This window comes from Dermochelys coriacea, chromosome 6 (genome assembly GCF_009764565.3).
Source record: "Dermochelys coriacea isolate rDerCor1 chromosome 6, rDerCor1.pri.v4, whole genome shotgun sequence".
In the NCBI taxonomy this organism is placed as follows: Eukaryota; Metazoa; Chordata; order Testudines; family Dermochelyidae; genus Dermochelys; species Dermochelys coriacea.
This window is the reverse complement of record NC_050073.1, coordinates 121,945,775-121,961,452: the sequence shown is the minus strand read 5'-3', so window position 1 is coordinate 121,961,452 and position 15,678 is coordinate 121,945,775. Positions and strand designations below refer to the sequence as shown.

Genomic DNA, 15,678 nt, shown 5'->3' with positions numbered 1-15,678 from the left:
ATTTCTCCACGTCTAGCTCAGCGGAGGGGATACTGCCCCAGGCACCTTGCAGCCACAGAGGTTGGAGGCAGTCTCTGCTGGTGTGAACTCATGGAAGTCAATTTACACAGCCAGAGCATCCACCCTGAAATGTCTGCAGGGACACAAACACAATCTGCAGAGCTCTGAGGCAGGCTCTGGAGTTCTCTCTCTCCCCTGTCCCTCTGGAGGGTACAATACCCTCTGCAGTGCTCCCAACCAACATACTAACACCCAGGGATCCGACCCAGGCCACACTGAAATCAATGGGAGTTTTGCCATTGACTTCAGTGGGGTCAAGATTTCACCCCAGGTCTTGCGCATGGAGTTGCTCTGGGCTACAGGCAAGCCTCGAGTGCTTTAATGCAGTGCAAGTTCTGGCGAGTATCATTTCAACCCATACCACAATGGGTGCTGCCATCAGTTTGAGATATGTGTGGATGTTCAGCGTGGTCAGTGATTGCACCATGGGAGTCCTCCTACACGGCTGGGTCAGATCCAGGACCCGCTGACAATGGCAGAAGAAGAGTCGAGCAGACAGTGCATCAGAATCTTCACAGCTAGAGGAGAAAAACAACCCACGGAGACTGTGTTAGTCACGGGTACATGCCCCTAAGGCTCCGCTCAGTGATCCAGCCAGGGCAGCCACTCTTGGCTTCCGGCTCCCCAACCACAGCCTTTCTGGGTGGAGACAAGTGGTCCTCTCCCTTCTGACCAGGGTATGTCCAGGCTGCACAGTCCCCTGCCTTCCCTGTGTATTTCCCAGCAGAGACGGGATGCCCAAGCACACATGCTGGCTTTCCCTTCAGAGACAGGTAAGAGGTGTCATTGCTACGGTGACAAGGTCCCACACAGCACTGCCAATCCAAGCTTGCTGTATTCGCAAGGTACAAAGCGTTCTAGAGAAACCACGTTAAAATCAATAAAAGAGTCTACATGCCTGCTAATAAGCTTATCGGGGCTCACCCCAAGCCTAACCTGGGCTCCGTCAGGAGCAGTCCGTCAGCTCCCGACCCCAGGGCAATTCCTTGTGGTTTCAAGTTCATCGCAGCTTCTGCTCAGAACAAGCACCCAGGTTTACAGGCCTAATCCTTCCCTTCCCTAAGGATTGGGGCCCTCCGGGGACCAGCATTCTGTTCCTTTGCCAGACCAGGAAGAAGGCCCTGAGCCAGTTTAAAACCAGAATATTTATTCAGAAATCCTCTTTGTCTATTAATCCCTGGAGAATCCACTTTGAACTAGTATAGGCACACCTCTTCAGGGGGTGGCTTCACAGGGCTGATAACCGGAGGAATTACATTAGCCTCCACCTTATACTAGAAAAGGTACATACAACTCCACCATAACACACACACAGTGGCGTTGTTAATACACTGGCGTCCAAAGATATTAACCCTAATTCAATAAGGTTTGCCGTAACTCATTAAAGTTTATCTTAATTCCATGAGGTCTGTCCAGGATATGGTAGGACATTGTCTGTCTGTCACAGAGTTCATTACTGTATTTAAGACATCCCAAAATTATTATTATTGTGGGAATTACTGTAGTGCCTACAAGTCCCCGTCATGGACCAGGACCCCATTGGGCTAGACGCTGTACATACACAGAACAAACACAGTCCCTTCCCAAGGACATTAAGTGTAAGACAAGAGACAACTGATGGATACAGGAGTACCGGGAAACAATGATGAGAAATACCGGTCAACACACAGACCAAGAACCTAACGGTGGTCAGGGTTTTTGTAGGCGTCATGGCAAAGGAGAGTTCTGAGAAGGGATCTGGAGGCTAAGAAGATGGCTTTGTGGATTATGACGGGGAGCTTCTCCCAAGCGTGTGGGGCAGCGTGGCAGAAAACACAAAAGAGGTTGTTTGAAAATTTGACAAGTGGAGAGTGAGGCTGGCATGACGGGCTGAGCAGAGATGAGCATCAACAGCTTGATAGAGAATGAGAGATGAGGGCTGGGGTGGGCGGAGACCATTAAGGGCCCTGAAAGTGAAGACAAGCTTGTGTTTGATGCAACAGAGAAAGGAGAACCAAAATCTGCACCAAGATTTTAAAGTTAGCAAGAACAGACAACCCTCAAATCCAAAGCTAACCCGGGTGGGTGTTCAAGACTCTAGGGTCTGTTCAACCAATCCTAGCATTAAGATGCAGTTTTGTGCCAAAATAGTCTTAAAAACATATGCATATTACCAAATTACCCTCTACCAGAGCCAAATGGCCTTGCTCTATTGAAGCCTGAGCTGGGTAGCTGGCCCCATTGATTTCAATGGTGGTGGAAGTCAGACTTCAAGGCTATTTCAATCTTTCTCATAATGAAAAATGCCATGGGATCTACTCTGTTATTGGCTACAGTGGGAATCCTCATGTGAGAAAAGATTACTCACAGGAGTAAGGGTTTATAGGGCTGGGCTCATGTGTTTATATCTGACAACTTGGGATTCATTATTTACATTTGCAACCCTGTATGAACAATTTCTTGGCCTTTAAACTAAAATCAAGAGTAGCTTCAGTTTAAGAAAGGTAGCATTGCCTAGCAGATAGAGCATTAGACTAGGACTCAGGAGACCTGGGTTCTTTCCTGTCTCTGCCACTGGCCTGCTGGGTGACTTTGGGCAAGTCACTTCCCTACTCTGTTCCTCAGTTTCCCCATCTGTAAAATTGGGCTAATGACATTGATCTCCTTTGCAAAGCACTTTGAGATCTACTGATGACAAGTGCTATAGGACAGCTAAATAAGTATTATTCTATTAATACATGATAGTTCCTGCTCTTGCAGCAGGATGGACTCAGTGGGCTGGATGTTTACTTGGTAATAATTGGTGAAGTGCCTCTGAGATCAATGGGGCTACTCTGGTTTACACCAGCTGCGGATCCTGTTCTGATAATAGATGTTCTTCTTTAACTACTTCAAGCCTCCATCAATGTTCTAAAAAAACTGCAACCACGCCACTTAGTGGACAGCCAGATAACTTTATCTTTGATCAAGTTTCCTCATTACCATGTCATGTTTTTCAGTGGTTCTCAAACTTCTGTACTGGTGACCCCTTTCACATAGCAAACCTCTGAGTGTGACCCCCCCTTATAGATTAAAAACACCTTTTTATATATTTAACACCATTATAAATGCTGGAGGCAAAGCGGGGTTTAGGTGGAGGCTGACAGCTCATGACCCCCCATGTAAAAACCTCGTGACTCCCTGAAGGGTCCCGACCCCCAGTTTGAGAACTCCTGGTTTACACTATTGCAATGTGGAAAACAAAAGTTACCCTATTTAGCAAAGTCAATTCTCACTGTAGGATCTGACGAGAATGATTTTCTTTGTGAGATATTAGTTGGTGAAAGGGTAAACATAAAGGTCCTTTGGCAGACATGTCTGATAAAGGCTCATAGATTCATAGATTCCAAGGCCAGACTGGGACCATTGTGACCATGTGGTCTGATCTTCTGTACCACACAGGCCAGAGAACTTCCCAAACTAATTCCTAGAACGGAACTTTTAGAAAAAACATCTAATCTTGATTTAAAAATTGTCACTGATGGAAAAATCTACTACGACCCTTGGTAAATTGTTCCAGTAGTTAATTACTCTCACCATTAATATACACCTTATTTCTAGTCTGAATTTGTCTAGCTTCAATTTCCAGCCATTGGATCGTGTTAAACCTTTGTCTGCTAGACTAAAGAGCCCATTATTGAACATTTCTTCCTCATGTAGGAACTTATAGACTGTAATAAAGTCACCTCTTAACTTTCTCTTTGTTAGCTAACTAGATTCCTTGCTTACAGACAGCCCCCCAACCTGAAGCAAAAATACTCACCAGCAACCACACACCACACAACAAAAACACTAACCTAGGAACCTATCCTTGCAACAAAGCCTATTGACGACTGTGTCCACATATTTATTCAGGGGACATCATCATAGGGCCTAATCACATCAGCCACACTATCAGAGGCTCGTTCACCTGCGCATCTACCAATGTGATATATGCCATCGTGTGCCAGCAATGCCCCTCTGCCATGTACATTGGCCAAACTGGACAGTCTCTACGTAAAAGAATAAATGGACACAAATCAGACGTCAAGAATTATAACATTCAAAAATCAGTTGGAGAACACTTCAATCTCTCCGGTCACTCGATTACAGACCTGAGGGTGGCTATACTTCAACAAAAAAACTTCAAAAACAGACTCCAAGGAGAGACTGCTGAATTGGAATTAATTTGCAAACTGGATACAATTAACTTAGGCTTGAATAGAAACTGGGAATGGATGAGTCATTACACAAAGTAAAACTATTTCCCCATGTTATTTTTCCCCCCCACCCCACCCCCCACTGTTCCTCAGATGTTCTTGTTAACTGCTGGAAATAGCCTACCTTGCTTGTCACCATGAAAGGTTTTCCTCCCCCCCCCCCCCCCGCTGCTGGTGATGGCTCATCTTAAGTGATCACTCTCCTTACAGTGTGTATGATAAACCCATTGTTTCATTTTCTCTGTGTGTGTGTATATAAATCTCCCCACTGTATTTTCCACCAAATGCATCCGATGAAGTGAGCTGTAGCTCACGAAAGCTTATGCTCAAATAAATTTGTTAGTCTCTAAGGTGCCACAAGTACTCCTTTTCTTTTTGCGAATACAGACTAACATGGCTGCTACTCTACACAAAACCTAGCGTTGTTGTGAGGTGCTCAGACCCTATGACCCCCAAGGTAACAGAAATGCCTAAAAAACATAAACCAACCTGTGTGATATTCCCATCCAGTCTAACCTGGGTGAGGTTTTTCCAGAGTGAGCCAGGCACTGATTCTCTGTGTTTTCCAGCACCCACAGACGTACTATACTGTCGTAAAACTTTGAGCCAGATCCTCAGTGGGTGTAAACTGGTTCAGCTCTGGCAAAATCAAGAGAGCTGCACTAATTCACACCAGCAGAGGACTGAGCTCCGTACATCCCTCTGCGATTGCTGAGGGCCCTGCTGAGCCGGGAGTGCTCCCAAAGAGCTGTTGGTGTCATGAGCACCTACACTCTGTCTCTTTATGCTGTAGCTGGTGGACTAACAGTGCAGCTTTACTCCAAAAGGTGACAACAGCACTCTTTGTCCGAGCCCTCCTGGGGGGAGGTGCCCCAGGGCTGTCCCTCCCTCCTTTCCCCACTAGATCTGCAAGTCTGTGCTCTCAAAAGCAGAGGGGGACGATTGGTTGAGTGCCGTTCTTGTAACTGCATGAACTTGCAGCCAAAACCAGGAGCTCCCATCAGTGTGTGACTGAAAAGTCTTGTGAATTGTCCTGAAAATTAATCTCTCTCCATTTGCAGCTTGAATGTTTCAAACAATAAGCAGGAGGGTGGGGGGGGGGGTCACTGAGCGGGGACCTGGCCTGGAGGAGAATATCTCCCAACTCCCCAAACTAGCCTTGACTGCAGAATGTTTGCATCACACAGTCCAGCCAAGCTCTAGCTGGATTCCCTTTGGAAGAAGCAAAACTAAGGGAAACCCACTGACATTGCACCAGCTGAGATTGACAGCAGCTCCTCAGGCTCCAGGGCCCGACGGGGAGGAAGACAGGCATCATTCCAGACTCCGTTTTGTCAGGGGGCCCGTGTATTTCATTGCTGATCCAGGATCGACGGCACAAGTCACTTCTGGAAACCTTTGCAAGTTTCCATGTGACGCAAAGGAATGGGGTGGCATTAGCCCTGCTTTGAGAGAGTCCCATGGAGCAGTGATGTCTATAGCATATCACTACAAAACATTGACAAAGGACCAGAGGTGACACCTGGGCCCCACCAAAATCAATGGAAAACTCCCACTGACTTCAGGATCTTGCCCCATGGTTTTTACAGCTGGAAAGCTCACTACAGTCCACGTGTCAGAGGGACACCGAGCTTCAGTGGTGCAGGGCAGCCCCAGTTGCCAACTTTCCGTGTTAAACCATCTCAGCTCTCCCTGGGGCTGCTGAGTAAAAGATGGTCTTGTGTCTAAGGCTCTGGCCTGGAACTCAGACTGCCTGTATAACCTTGGGCCAGTCACATCATCTCTCGGGACAGTACTTCCCCACCTCATGGTGAGGCTGAATTCATGGATGTACATGAAGCGCTCCAACTCTCCAGTAATAGGAGACATGTCAGCACATAGACAGAAAGTATGCCAGTCTATCGAGTGCTGGGAAAATAGGTTCTGATCCCACTGACCTCAGCAGAAGCCGAGGAGACTCAATGCTTCACAGAATCGGGTGCACAGATTGGTCTGATCTTCCACCCAAAAACATCAGCTTCCTCACATTAGAGATCTGTCCCTCCCGCCTCCGCCCCAGAATCCTGTCCTCTGGTTCCGTGTGTGACTGACAGAGCCACCAGCTCTCCCAGGTCTGACTTTCAGGGGTTGTTTAATGTTGTAAATTTGGGGGTTTAAAACATCCAGGTTGAGAGATGGGCACCACAGCCAGTTGAGGAGGAAAAGACATAAGTCCTGAAGAACAAAGCTTGGCTCTCAGACACCGGGATAGCTGCAGGACTGGCAGTCAGAAAAACCAGCTCTTCACTGGTAAAGTAACTTCATTTGCTAGGGAAATCAGTGAGAAGCTGCCAATGTGCCATCCCAGATGGTTTTTTCAGTCTTTGGAGCACAGCTGCATTTTCGTTTCAACAAAAGGGCAAAAGCTTGTGCTAGCTCTACTGAAACTAACCTGGTTCACCCGCGTCTGCTCCTCCAACCACAAACAACCAGATTCTGCTACATTTACAGCAAAGAGTTCTCTCCTCCGCTAGTAGTCTCATTCGTTTCAACGGGGCTACTTATGGAGTGCTCAAAAGCTGGGTCTGCACTTCTTCCCACTGGGGGGCTGTGACCAAACCAAACCAACAGCATAAGCAGTTCAGATGAGTCCCTTTTTCAGACAGTTATACTCACACAGTGTTCTTCAACAATGCCACTTCTGTGGTTAAAACAAACTGGTGAGCAGTACCATATACAAAAGCAGCTTCCATTACTGCTCTGTGCTCTAAAAAAAAAAAAAAAAAAAAGTGCTCCAGTTAATACATTTTTAGTCCACTCCCTCCCCCATGCTAAATATTATGGGCCAGATTTTAGGAATCGGCATCAAGAAAAATATATGCCTGACTAATTTGCATGCATTTCAGTAGAGTCTGCATGGTGAAATGGATCTTTTTTTAAAAGAAACCAAGATGTTTGGAGATTAGGTCAGAAACTCAGTTCTGCACTATCTTATCAAAAAACAGAAAAAGCTCTTGAAGGGATATTAAGATGGAAGGTTGATTTTAGTACCTGGTGTTCCAATTGCTGGCACATAGGCAAAGACGACATTTGATCTTCGCTTCAGAGAATCTTCTAGATCCTGAAGCTCCACCAACGTTGTAATATATTTAACTTCGTTAAAGAGGAGGGCACTGAGAAGACATAAAAATTTCATTTACAGCATTCTTCTAAAGAAACAAGAGAATTTTCACCCACAACTGCAGGCAAAAACCAGAACAGGTGCACCTCTGGCTACCTGCCTCAGGAAGCAGCAGATGCAACTACTCTGATTTGCCCCGTAATTCATTTTGCAGGGCTAAATTACACCAACAAAGAGGCCAGCTTCAGCTCAGTTGAAAATAGTCCCCCAGGATGTACTGAGTTCATGTTTACGCAAAGCTTCAGGCAACAAGTGAAAAGACAAAGCAAATGATTTCACACAGATGAATGTTCTTTCTACTTACAACAGGATATTGGCTACAATGGCATTCACGTCAAACAGGGCATCTGTGGGGAATTCTCTGAGCAACACGTTACCTCTGGGAAAGAGAACAAACCACGAGGTCATAAATCAAGATAGAGGCTATTTGTCCTTGTAGATGATTTCCTGATTCTTTTTGCAGATTCTAAGCCCAGAAGGGACCATTCTGATCATGCAGTCTGACCTCTAACGTAACAGGCCATATAATTCCTGCACTGAGCTCAATGCCTTTGGCTGAACTAGTGCATTTATCTTTTAGACAGACATCACCCAAAATGCTCATCTGAGAGGAGACAAGAGAATCCTCTTAAATGGGGCAGGTCAGTTAAAAGGAAAGCGTTTGTACAAGGGATGTGAACGTCAATGGGAGTTGGGCACCTAACTCACTTAGGTGCTTTTGGTGGTGTCTTCAATATAACAAGCCTGCAAGAGATCCAGAACGAATCGTGTATTAGCCCACTTTGCATTAACTTCAGTGCGCTTTGGATCAGATCCTTTGTCAGGTATGGAGTCTGATCAGTGGTGAGCAAATGTAACCCATGCTTACTCCAAGAGGTGCTCTGTCCCCCTCTAATGGTGCCTGGGCCACACAGGGTACAGCTGACTGGGAATTTTTCATCAAAGTGTTTTTCAACTGAAAATCCAATTTTCACAAAATATTTTTGCCAAATATTTTCAGTTTTCCACCAGGAAAATCTAAATGAAATATTTCATTTTTGATCAGGTCAATAGCTCCTGAGCCATGCAGTGCCTCGTGCGAGTTGTAATTTGGGTGCCTCATGCCCCCATTCTCCTCCATGGGCCAGGCTTCCTGCCTGGACTACATTTCCCATGATACATCATGGTCTGCACTCTGGCTGAACCTCTACAGTGCATCAAAGGAGTCATATAACCATGGGAGATGCAGTCCAGTTTTTTTCCCCAAAATGAAATCCTGCAGTCTAGCAGACTCTCGTCTCTGTTCCTTGTAACTTCAGCCTCCTGGTTTGTTAAAAAGAAACCAAAAAAGTGTTCGCTTATACACCAGTTCTTGGTGTAAAATGACTGCAGTTGCCTTGTATAAATATTTGTTTCCTCTAAAATAACACCAAGCAACTTATCTCCAACAAAGTCAAGAAAATCACACTAAATTCACCCAGGCACCTCTTGTAAGATCTAACCAATTCCTCCCATTCCCATCCAGTACTATTACAGGGCAATGATCTATTTAGGGATACCTAATCCTACCTGGGCATGGGGGGAGGCGGGGAGGCGGACAAGATGACCTCTTAAGGTCCCTTCCAGCCCAACATTTCCAGGACTCTATAAGAGCGACTTGTTGTATCCATTCCATCTATTCACCTAAGTCATGAGTTTAAATTGAATCTTCCATGCTGATTCATCACTGAAAGATAAAGGTTCCTCCCTGTACTTCCTGGATAATCTGAGAGGCTTCTAGGACTGGCAGACAGCTTGTCTACTACTTACGGGCCTGATCTAAAAATGGAGGTCTTTCCACTAGTTTCAAAAGATCATGGTAGAAAGAATCTCCTTCATTGCTACATCCTTCCAGTGCCTGACATGTTAGCTTGCTGACGTGGTTTCCTTAAAATCTTCCAACAGAGAAGCTTTCAAAAAACAATCCACCGTATTTTATTTAGTCACTAGCATGCAATAAAACTCCATTCACCTGAACAGGTATGCTTTCATTAAGGCATTTTCTTTCCCACAATATCTTGGTATATCTTCTTTGAGACAATTAACCTGGTACGTAAAACAAGTCATTATAAATCTCGACACACAGATACCTACAAATATATAAAGTTGGAAGCATTTTATGGTCCAACTGTATGAAAGAGAACTTTTAAAATCTACTGTATATGCAAAAATGTAATTAAGTGATAATGTGAATGGGATCCAGTATTACAGATAAGATTTTACAAGCACAGAAGTCAGGAAATTCCAAGTCATGGTTCTCAAACAAACATAATTTAGCTGCCTTCATTCAGTTTCACCCAGTTACTCCTAGAGGAAGCCCAAACTATGTTTGGATAGCAATGTATTAATTTGCGTAGGATAACATTTATGTTTTAATAGAAAAGGCTGAAGAAAATTTCTTTACACTTCTCCTCAAACTGAAAGCAAGCATGTGAAGTTTCAGCCAAAAGGTCATCTCTGAACCTGCCTCAGAATAAGGATTAAAAGTTCAGCTCGTTGAAAAATGCCACCCCCCCCCCCAGTAAATTTAGATTTTTTTTCAGCCAAAATTTGAATATTGAAAATATAACCATTTAGAAATGCTGCCATAGTGCCTTCCATTGTCCTCTGTAGGCAGGGCTCGGACTACATCGCCCATGATGCACCATGACCTCCCCTACTGGAGATGGGAGGGGATGTATCATGGGAGTCCCTGGCCATGATCCATGCAGGGAGACTCCTGCACTCACTTGGAACCCAACTGAGTTTAATGGAGTTCCATGCAAGCCGGGGGTTTGCCAGCAGAGAGCCAACTGCAGGATCGGACAGATGACAGCAGCACCTTCCCAGCTAGCAGCCTAGCATTGCTAGTGCTGCAGTTTAGAGAGAATTATCTGCTGTGAACACATTAATACATCTATTACGCAGACAGTGACAGCATAACAACCTGTATGGAGAACTGTCCCATGTGCCCATGTGATCAGAATTACGGCCCCACCAGATAACAGACGTCTACATTTCTCAGCTAGGAAAATAAATTACATGTTTATTTACCTTCACCACTGAAATCCCATAGTCCTGAAGAGCTCCAACTGAGTTCTCTAGCTGTTCCAGAAACAGACGGGCACCTGGAGAAACTGAAACACCAATAAGAGCTGTAAAAAGAAAAGGAGTACTTGTGGCACCTTAGAGACTAACAAATTTATTAGAGCACAAGCTTTCGTGAGCTACAGCTCACTTCATTGGATTCATACAGTGGAAAATATAGTGGGGAGATTTTATATACACAGAGAACCTGAAACAATGGGTGTTACCATACACACTGTAACAAGAGTGACCAGGAAAGGTGAGCTATTACCAGCAGGAGAGTGGGGGTAGGGGGGAGACCTTTTGTAGTGATAATCAAGGTGAGCCATTTCCAGCACTTTACAAGAACAGTAGGAGGGGAAATAAACAAGGGGAAATAGTTTTACTTTGTGTAATGACACATCCACTCCCAGTCTTTATTCCAGCCCAAGTTAATTGTATCCAGTTTGCAAATTAATTCCAATTCAGCAGTCTCTTTTTCCACTGTATGCATCCGATGAAGTGAACTGTAGCTCACAAAAGCTTATGCTCAAATAAATTTGTTAGTCTCTAAGGTGCCACAAGTCCTCCTTTTCTTTTTATGGATACAGACTAACACAGCTGCTACTCTGAAACCTGTCATTATGCAAGGCAATAAGAGCTGGTTTCTCTATATCTCTGGTCCTCTTGATTATCAGGTAGAGTAGCTAGAACAAAACCTAATGTCACCTAATCTCTCTGGACCAGACTGAGTTACCCTTACTCGCACTGAGTAGTAGCTTGCTCCACAAGTCTCCCCACTGATTTCAGCAGGGCTACTCGTGGCATAAGCTACAGTCAACACAGATACAGATATGACAAGCTGGCCTTATTTGCCTCAGCTTCCCATTTTACAGAGAGGGGCAGTGTTACTTCCTCTCCCCCTAAGGAGGCACTTTTGGAAAGAAATACAACCCCCTTTCAGCAAGCTAGTCCACAAGAGGAGTTCCTTATGCACACACAGAGCTCCGATGAAGGCAACAGGGGTCTGACAAGACACAGGGATCTGCCCAGGCAGCTCAACTTACAGGTTGGGTGCCTCCAACAGGAACAACGATAGGAAAGTGCTTCACCTCCTCACATTTCTGTGGTCATCGAGAATATGCAGGGGGTTTGGTAAATTCCTGCTCTAAGAGATGTTCTGTCAAACTATTTAGGGTTTCAAGTTTTCCAAGAACTGTGATCATCTGATTTTCACCATTACCAAAGAGACCTTTTCCACAGCTACGTTATTCCCTCTCACAAGCACGTGAGACATTCCCCTTGAATTGCTTATTTCTCCTGCGAAGCCAGGAGAATGAAAACCCCACACATTTAAAATACATACCGTCTCGACTAAAATAAACAAGGGATGCTCTTCCCGGCTGCAAGCTACTGAAATACTCCTGGGGGCTCAGCTCTAGCAGTGTATTTGCATTTCTTGCCGCAGACATGTAATAAGTACATAATAGGAGGAAAGAGAAGCAAGAAAGCCATCCATTCATTTGGGGGAGCATGATTTCATCAGTTAAAGTCACTGCAGAAGCCACGTCTGAAAAAAAAAAAAAGTCTGCTGTTTACATAGATTTCCAGATCTGTGACTGTAATTTACAAATGTGATGAGGCCAATAAACACCAATGATTAAAATGCGAGTTTATCTAACTGTAAAAATAGCAGATGAATTCAGTTACAGCAAAACTAATGTTGATTACAATTGCAGGCCATTCCTGTTTCTTATTAATTACATTTGCAACTGCAAAACCCTCTGTGGTTGTGGTTTGGGGCTGGGGATTTTTGTTTGTTTGGTTTGGTTTTGTTTTTTTTGAGACGGTTAGAGAAAGTCAAGTGTCCAGCAATGAAAACAGTGCCCACCTACACATAGATATTTTAATGCACAACTCCCTCCCTCCCCAGGTTCTTGTTAGTAACTGATTAGGATCAAACTAGCTTCACACACTCTACTGATCATGACTTGCATGAACAAAAAGCTTCCCAAAAGGCCTGATTAGCCACTTCTTTACTCCAGTTTTACACCAGTTCCATTAGAGTGAGATCAGGGCAACACAAGGGCCAGCCAAGCCTTTTTACTGTGCACAAATTATTTAAGAAGAGAACAGACACATGAGATGTTTATTGCATTTCCCCCATCCATGTACAGAAGGTGAAATTCACACCCTCTTCTCCTTGAGGCAAAGCTGGAGTGGGGACCTCTATGAAACTTTCGGAGTTGGATCTAGCCTCCAACTTTTTTGCAAAGGATGTAGGGCAGCCCTGCAGTTGCAATTGCCATCCCTGGACTGGCACAGGGGCCAGAGCTCCTGCAGCAGGATCTGTGTAACCAATAGCAGCTCTCCCTCTCCGCCCCTCCATACTGCTTGGTGAGGACGCTGGCACAGAAGCCCCTGAATCCTAATGGGTGCTCTCTCCATGGCTGCCCAACCCCCCCACACTAGCAACACTGCAACTTGGCTCTGTTGGGGAGCCTTCCTCAGACCCTTAGCCTTTGGGTGAGCTCAACCCAGCAAAAATCATGCATCCAGTTCATTAAACCTCCCAAAGCTAAGGAATGCTGTTCTTCTATCCAAAACCAACACAAATAATAAGGAACCTTTGCAAGAACATTGCAGGATTAGAAAACGTCACCCATATTTGATTCTCCTGTGTAATAGATTCATAGATATTAAGGACAGAAGGGACCATTATGATCATTTAGTCTGATCTCCTGCACAATGCAAGCCACAGAATCTCACCCATCCACTCCTGCAATAAACCTCTCACCTATGTCTGAGCTATTGAAGTCTTCAAATCATGATTTAAAGACGTCAAGGTGCAGAGAATCCTCCAGCAAGTGACCCGTGCCCTATGCTACAGAGGAAGGCGAAAAAACCCTAGGGCCTCTTCCAATCTGCCCTGGAGGAAAATTCCTTCCCGACCCCAAATATGGCAATCAGCTAAACCCTGAGCATATGGGCAAGACTCACCAGCCAGATATCCAGGAAAGAATTCTCTGTAGTAACTCAGATCTCACCCCATCTAACATCCCATCACAGGCCATTGGGCCTATTTACCATGAATAATTAAAGATCAATTAATTGCCAAAATCATGTTATCCCATCATACCATCTCCTCCATAAACTTATCGAGTTTAATCTTGAAGCCAGATAGGTCTTTTGCCCCCACTGCTTCCCTTGGAAGGCTATTTCAGAACTTCACTCCTCTGATGGTTAGAAACCTTCGTCCAATTTCAAGTCTAAACTTCCCAATGGCCAGTTTATATCCATTTGTTCTTGTGTCCACATTGGTACTGAGCTTAAATAATTCCTCTCCCTCTTCTGTATTTATCCCTCTGATATATTTATAGAGAGCAATCATATCTCCCCTCAACCTTCTTTTAGTTCGGCTAAACAAGCCAAGCTCCTTAAGTCTCCTTTCAAAGAACAGGTTTTCCATTCCTTGGATCATTCTAGTAGCCCTTCTCCATACCTGTTCCAGTTTGAATTCATCCTTCTTAAACATGGGAAACCAGAACTGCACACAGTATTCCAGGTGAGGTCTCACCAGTGCCTTGTATAACGGTACTAACACCTCCTTATCTCTACTGGAAATACTTCACCTAATGCATCCCAAGACCACATTAGCTTTTTTCACGGCCATATCACATTGGCGGCTCATAGTCATCCTGTGATCAACCAATACTTCAAGGTCCTTCTCCTCCTCCTTTACTTCTAATTGATGCGTCCCAAGCTTACAACTAAAATTCTTGTTATTAATCCATAAATGCATGACCTTGCACTTCTCACTATTAAATTTCATCCTATTACTATTACTCCAGTTTACAAAGTCATCCAGATCCTCCTGTATGATATCCCAGTCCTTCTCTAAATTGGCAATACCTCCGAGCTTTGTATCATCCGCAAACTTTATTAGCACACTCCCACTTTTTGTGCCGAGGTCAGTAATAAAAAGATTAAATAAGATTGGTCCCAAAACCGATCCCTGAGGAACTCCACTGGTAACCTCCCTCCAGTCTGACAGTTCACCTTTCAGTATGACCCCCTGTAGTCTCTCTTTTAACCAATTCCTTATCCACCTTTCAATTTTCATATTGATCCCCATCTTTTCCAATTTAACTAACAATTCCCCATGTGGCACCGTATCAAACGCCTTAGTGAAATCTAGGTAAATTAGATCCACTGCGTTTCTTTTGTCTAAAAAATCTGTTACTTTCTCAAAGAAGGAGATCAGGTTGGTTTGGCATGATCTACCTTTTGTAAAACCATGTTGTATTTTGTCCTAGGGTTTGTAATGTTTGTTTGCAATATATGACTCAGCCACTAGATGTCACTGCTCGCTGTATAGAGTTCCAAGCAAGCTGTGGTCCCCTGGCAAACAAGGGAGACAAAGCTGGGATTCAAGCTGCATAGAAGCCCCTTTGTTTTGCACTATAGCTACAGATGATTTCTTTACTCAACACCTCCTGTTTAAGACAGACCATGAGACCGTATATTGTGACATCTTGTGCTCCCAGGTATTAGGGCTGCCAATTTTGGTTGGACGCATTCCTGGAGGTTTCATCACGTGACATAATCTTTAATTAAAGATTAATCTTTGAATCCCGGAGACTCGAGAATAATCCTGGAAGGTTGGCAACCTCAACAAACTGAGGCTGTTATAGCAGGAGTGCTCAAAAACAAAAAAAAATCTAGCCACCCTCCAACAGCAAAAAGAAAAGGAGTACTTGTGGCACCTTAGAGACTAACAAATTTATTTGAGCATAAGCTTCCGTGAGCTACAACTCACTTCATCGGATGCATTTGGTGGAAAATACAGAGGGGAGATTGATATACACACACAGAGGACATGAAACAATGGGTTTATCATACACACTGTAAGGAGAGTGATCACTTAAGATAAGCCATCACCAGCAGCAGGGGGGGAAAGGAGAAAACCTTTCATGGTGACAAGCAAGGTAGGCTATTTCCAGCAGTTAACAAGAATATCTGAACAGTGGGGGGTGGGGGGGGGAGAAATAACATGGGGAAATAGTTTTACTTTGTATAATGACTCATCCATTCCCAGTCTCTATTCAAGCCTAAGTTAATTGTATCCAGTTTGCAAATTAATTCCAATTCAGCAGTCTCTCGTTGGAGTCTGTTTTT

At 44.3% G+C, this 15,678-nt stretch overlaps 1 protein-coding gene across 9 annotated transcripts in view; it reads right to left on the bottom strand.

The window, feature by feature from the left end:
• Positions 1–15,678, bottom strand: part of TXNDC16 (thioredoxin domain containing 16) — an 86,951-nt gene that overhangs the window by 53,180 nt on the left and 18,093 nt on the right. For 6 of the 9 annotated variants that reach the window (XM_038405212.2, XM_043516285.1, XM_043516282.1 and 3 more), the window contains 7 exons: positions 11,867–12,070; positions 10,489–10,589; positions 9,428–9,501; positions 7,742–7,816; positions 7,308–7,429; positions 6,933–7,023; positions 422–578 (listed from right to left, as the gene is read on the bottom strand). In XM_038405212.2, the coding sequence (XP_038261140.1) occupies positions 422–578; positions 6,933–7,023; positions 7,308–7,429; positions 7,742–7,816; positions 9,428–9,501; positions 10,489–10,589; positions 11,867–12,035 (789 nt within the window). In that variant the 5' untranslated portion in view covers positions 12,036–12,070. The remainder of the gene's footprint in view (positions 1–421; positions 579–6,932; positions 7,024–7,307; positions 7,430–7,741; positions 7,817–9,427; positions 9,502–10,488; positions 10,590–11,866; positions 12,071–15,678) is intronic. The other 3 variants (XM_043516284.1, XM_043516280.1, XM_043516281.1) reach the window with 2 other exon arrangements.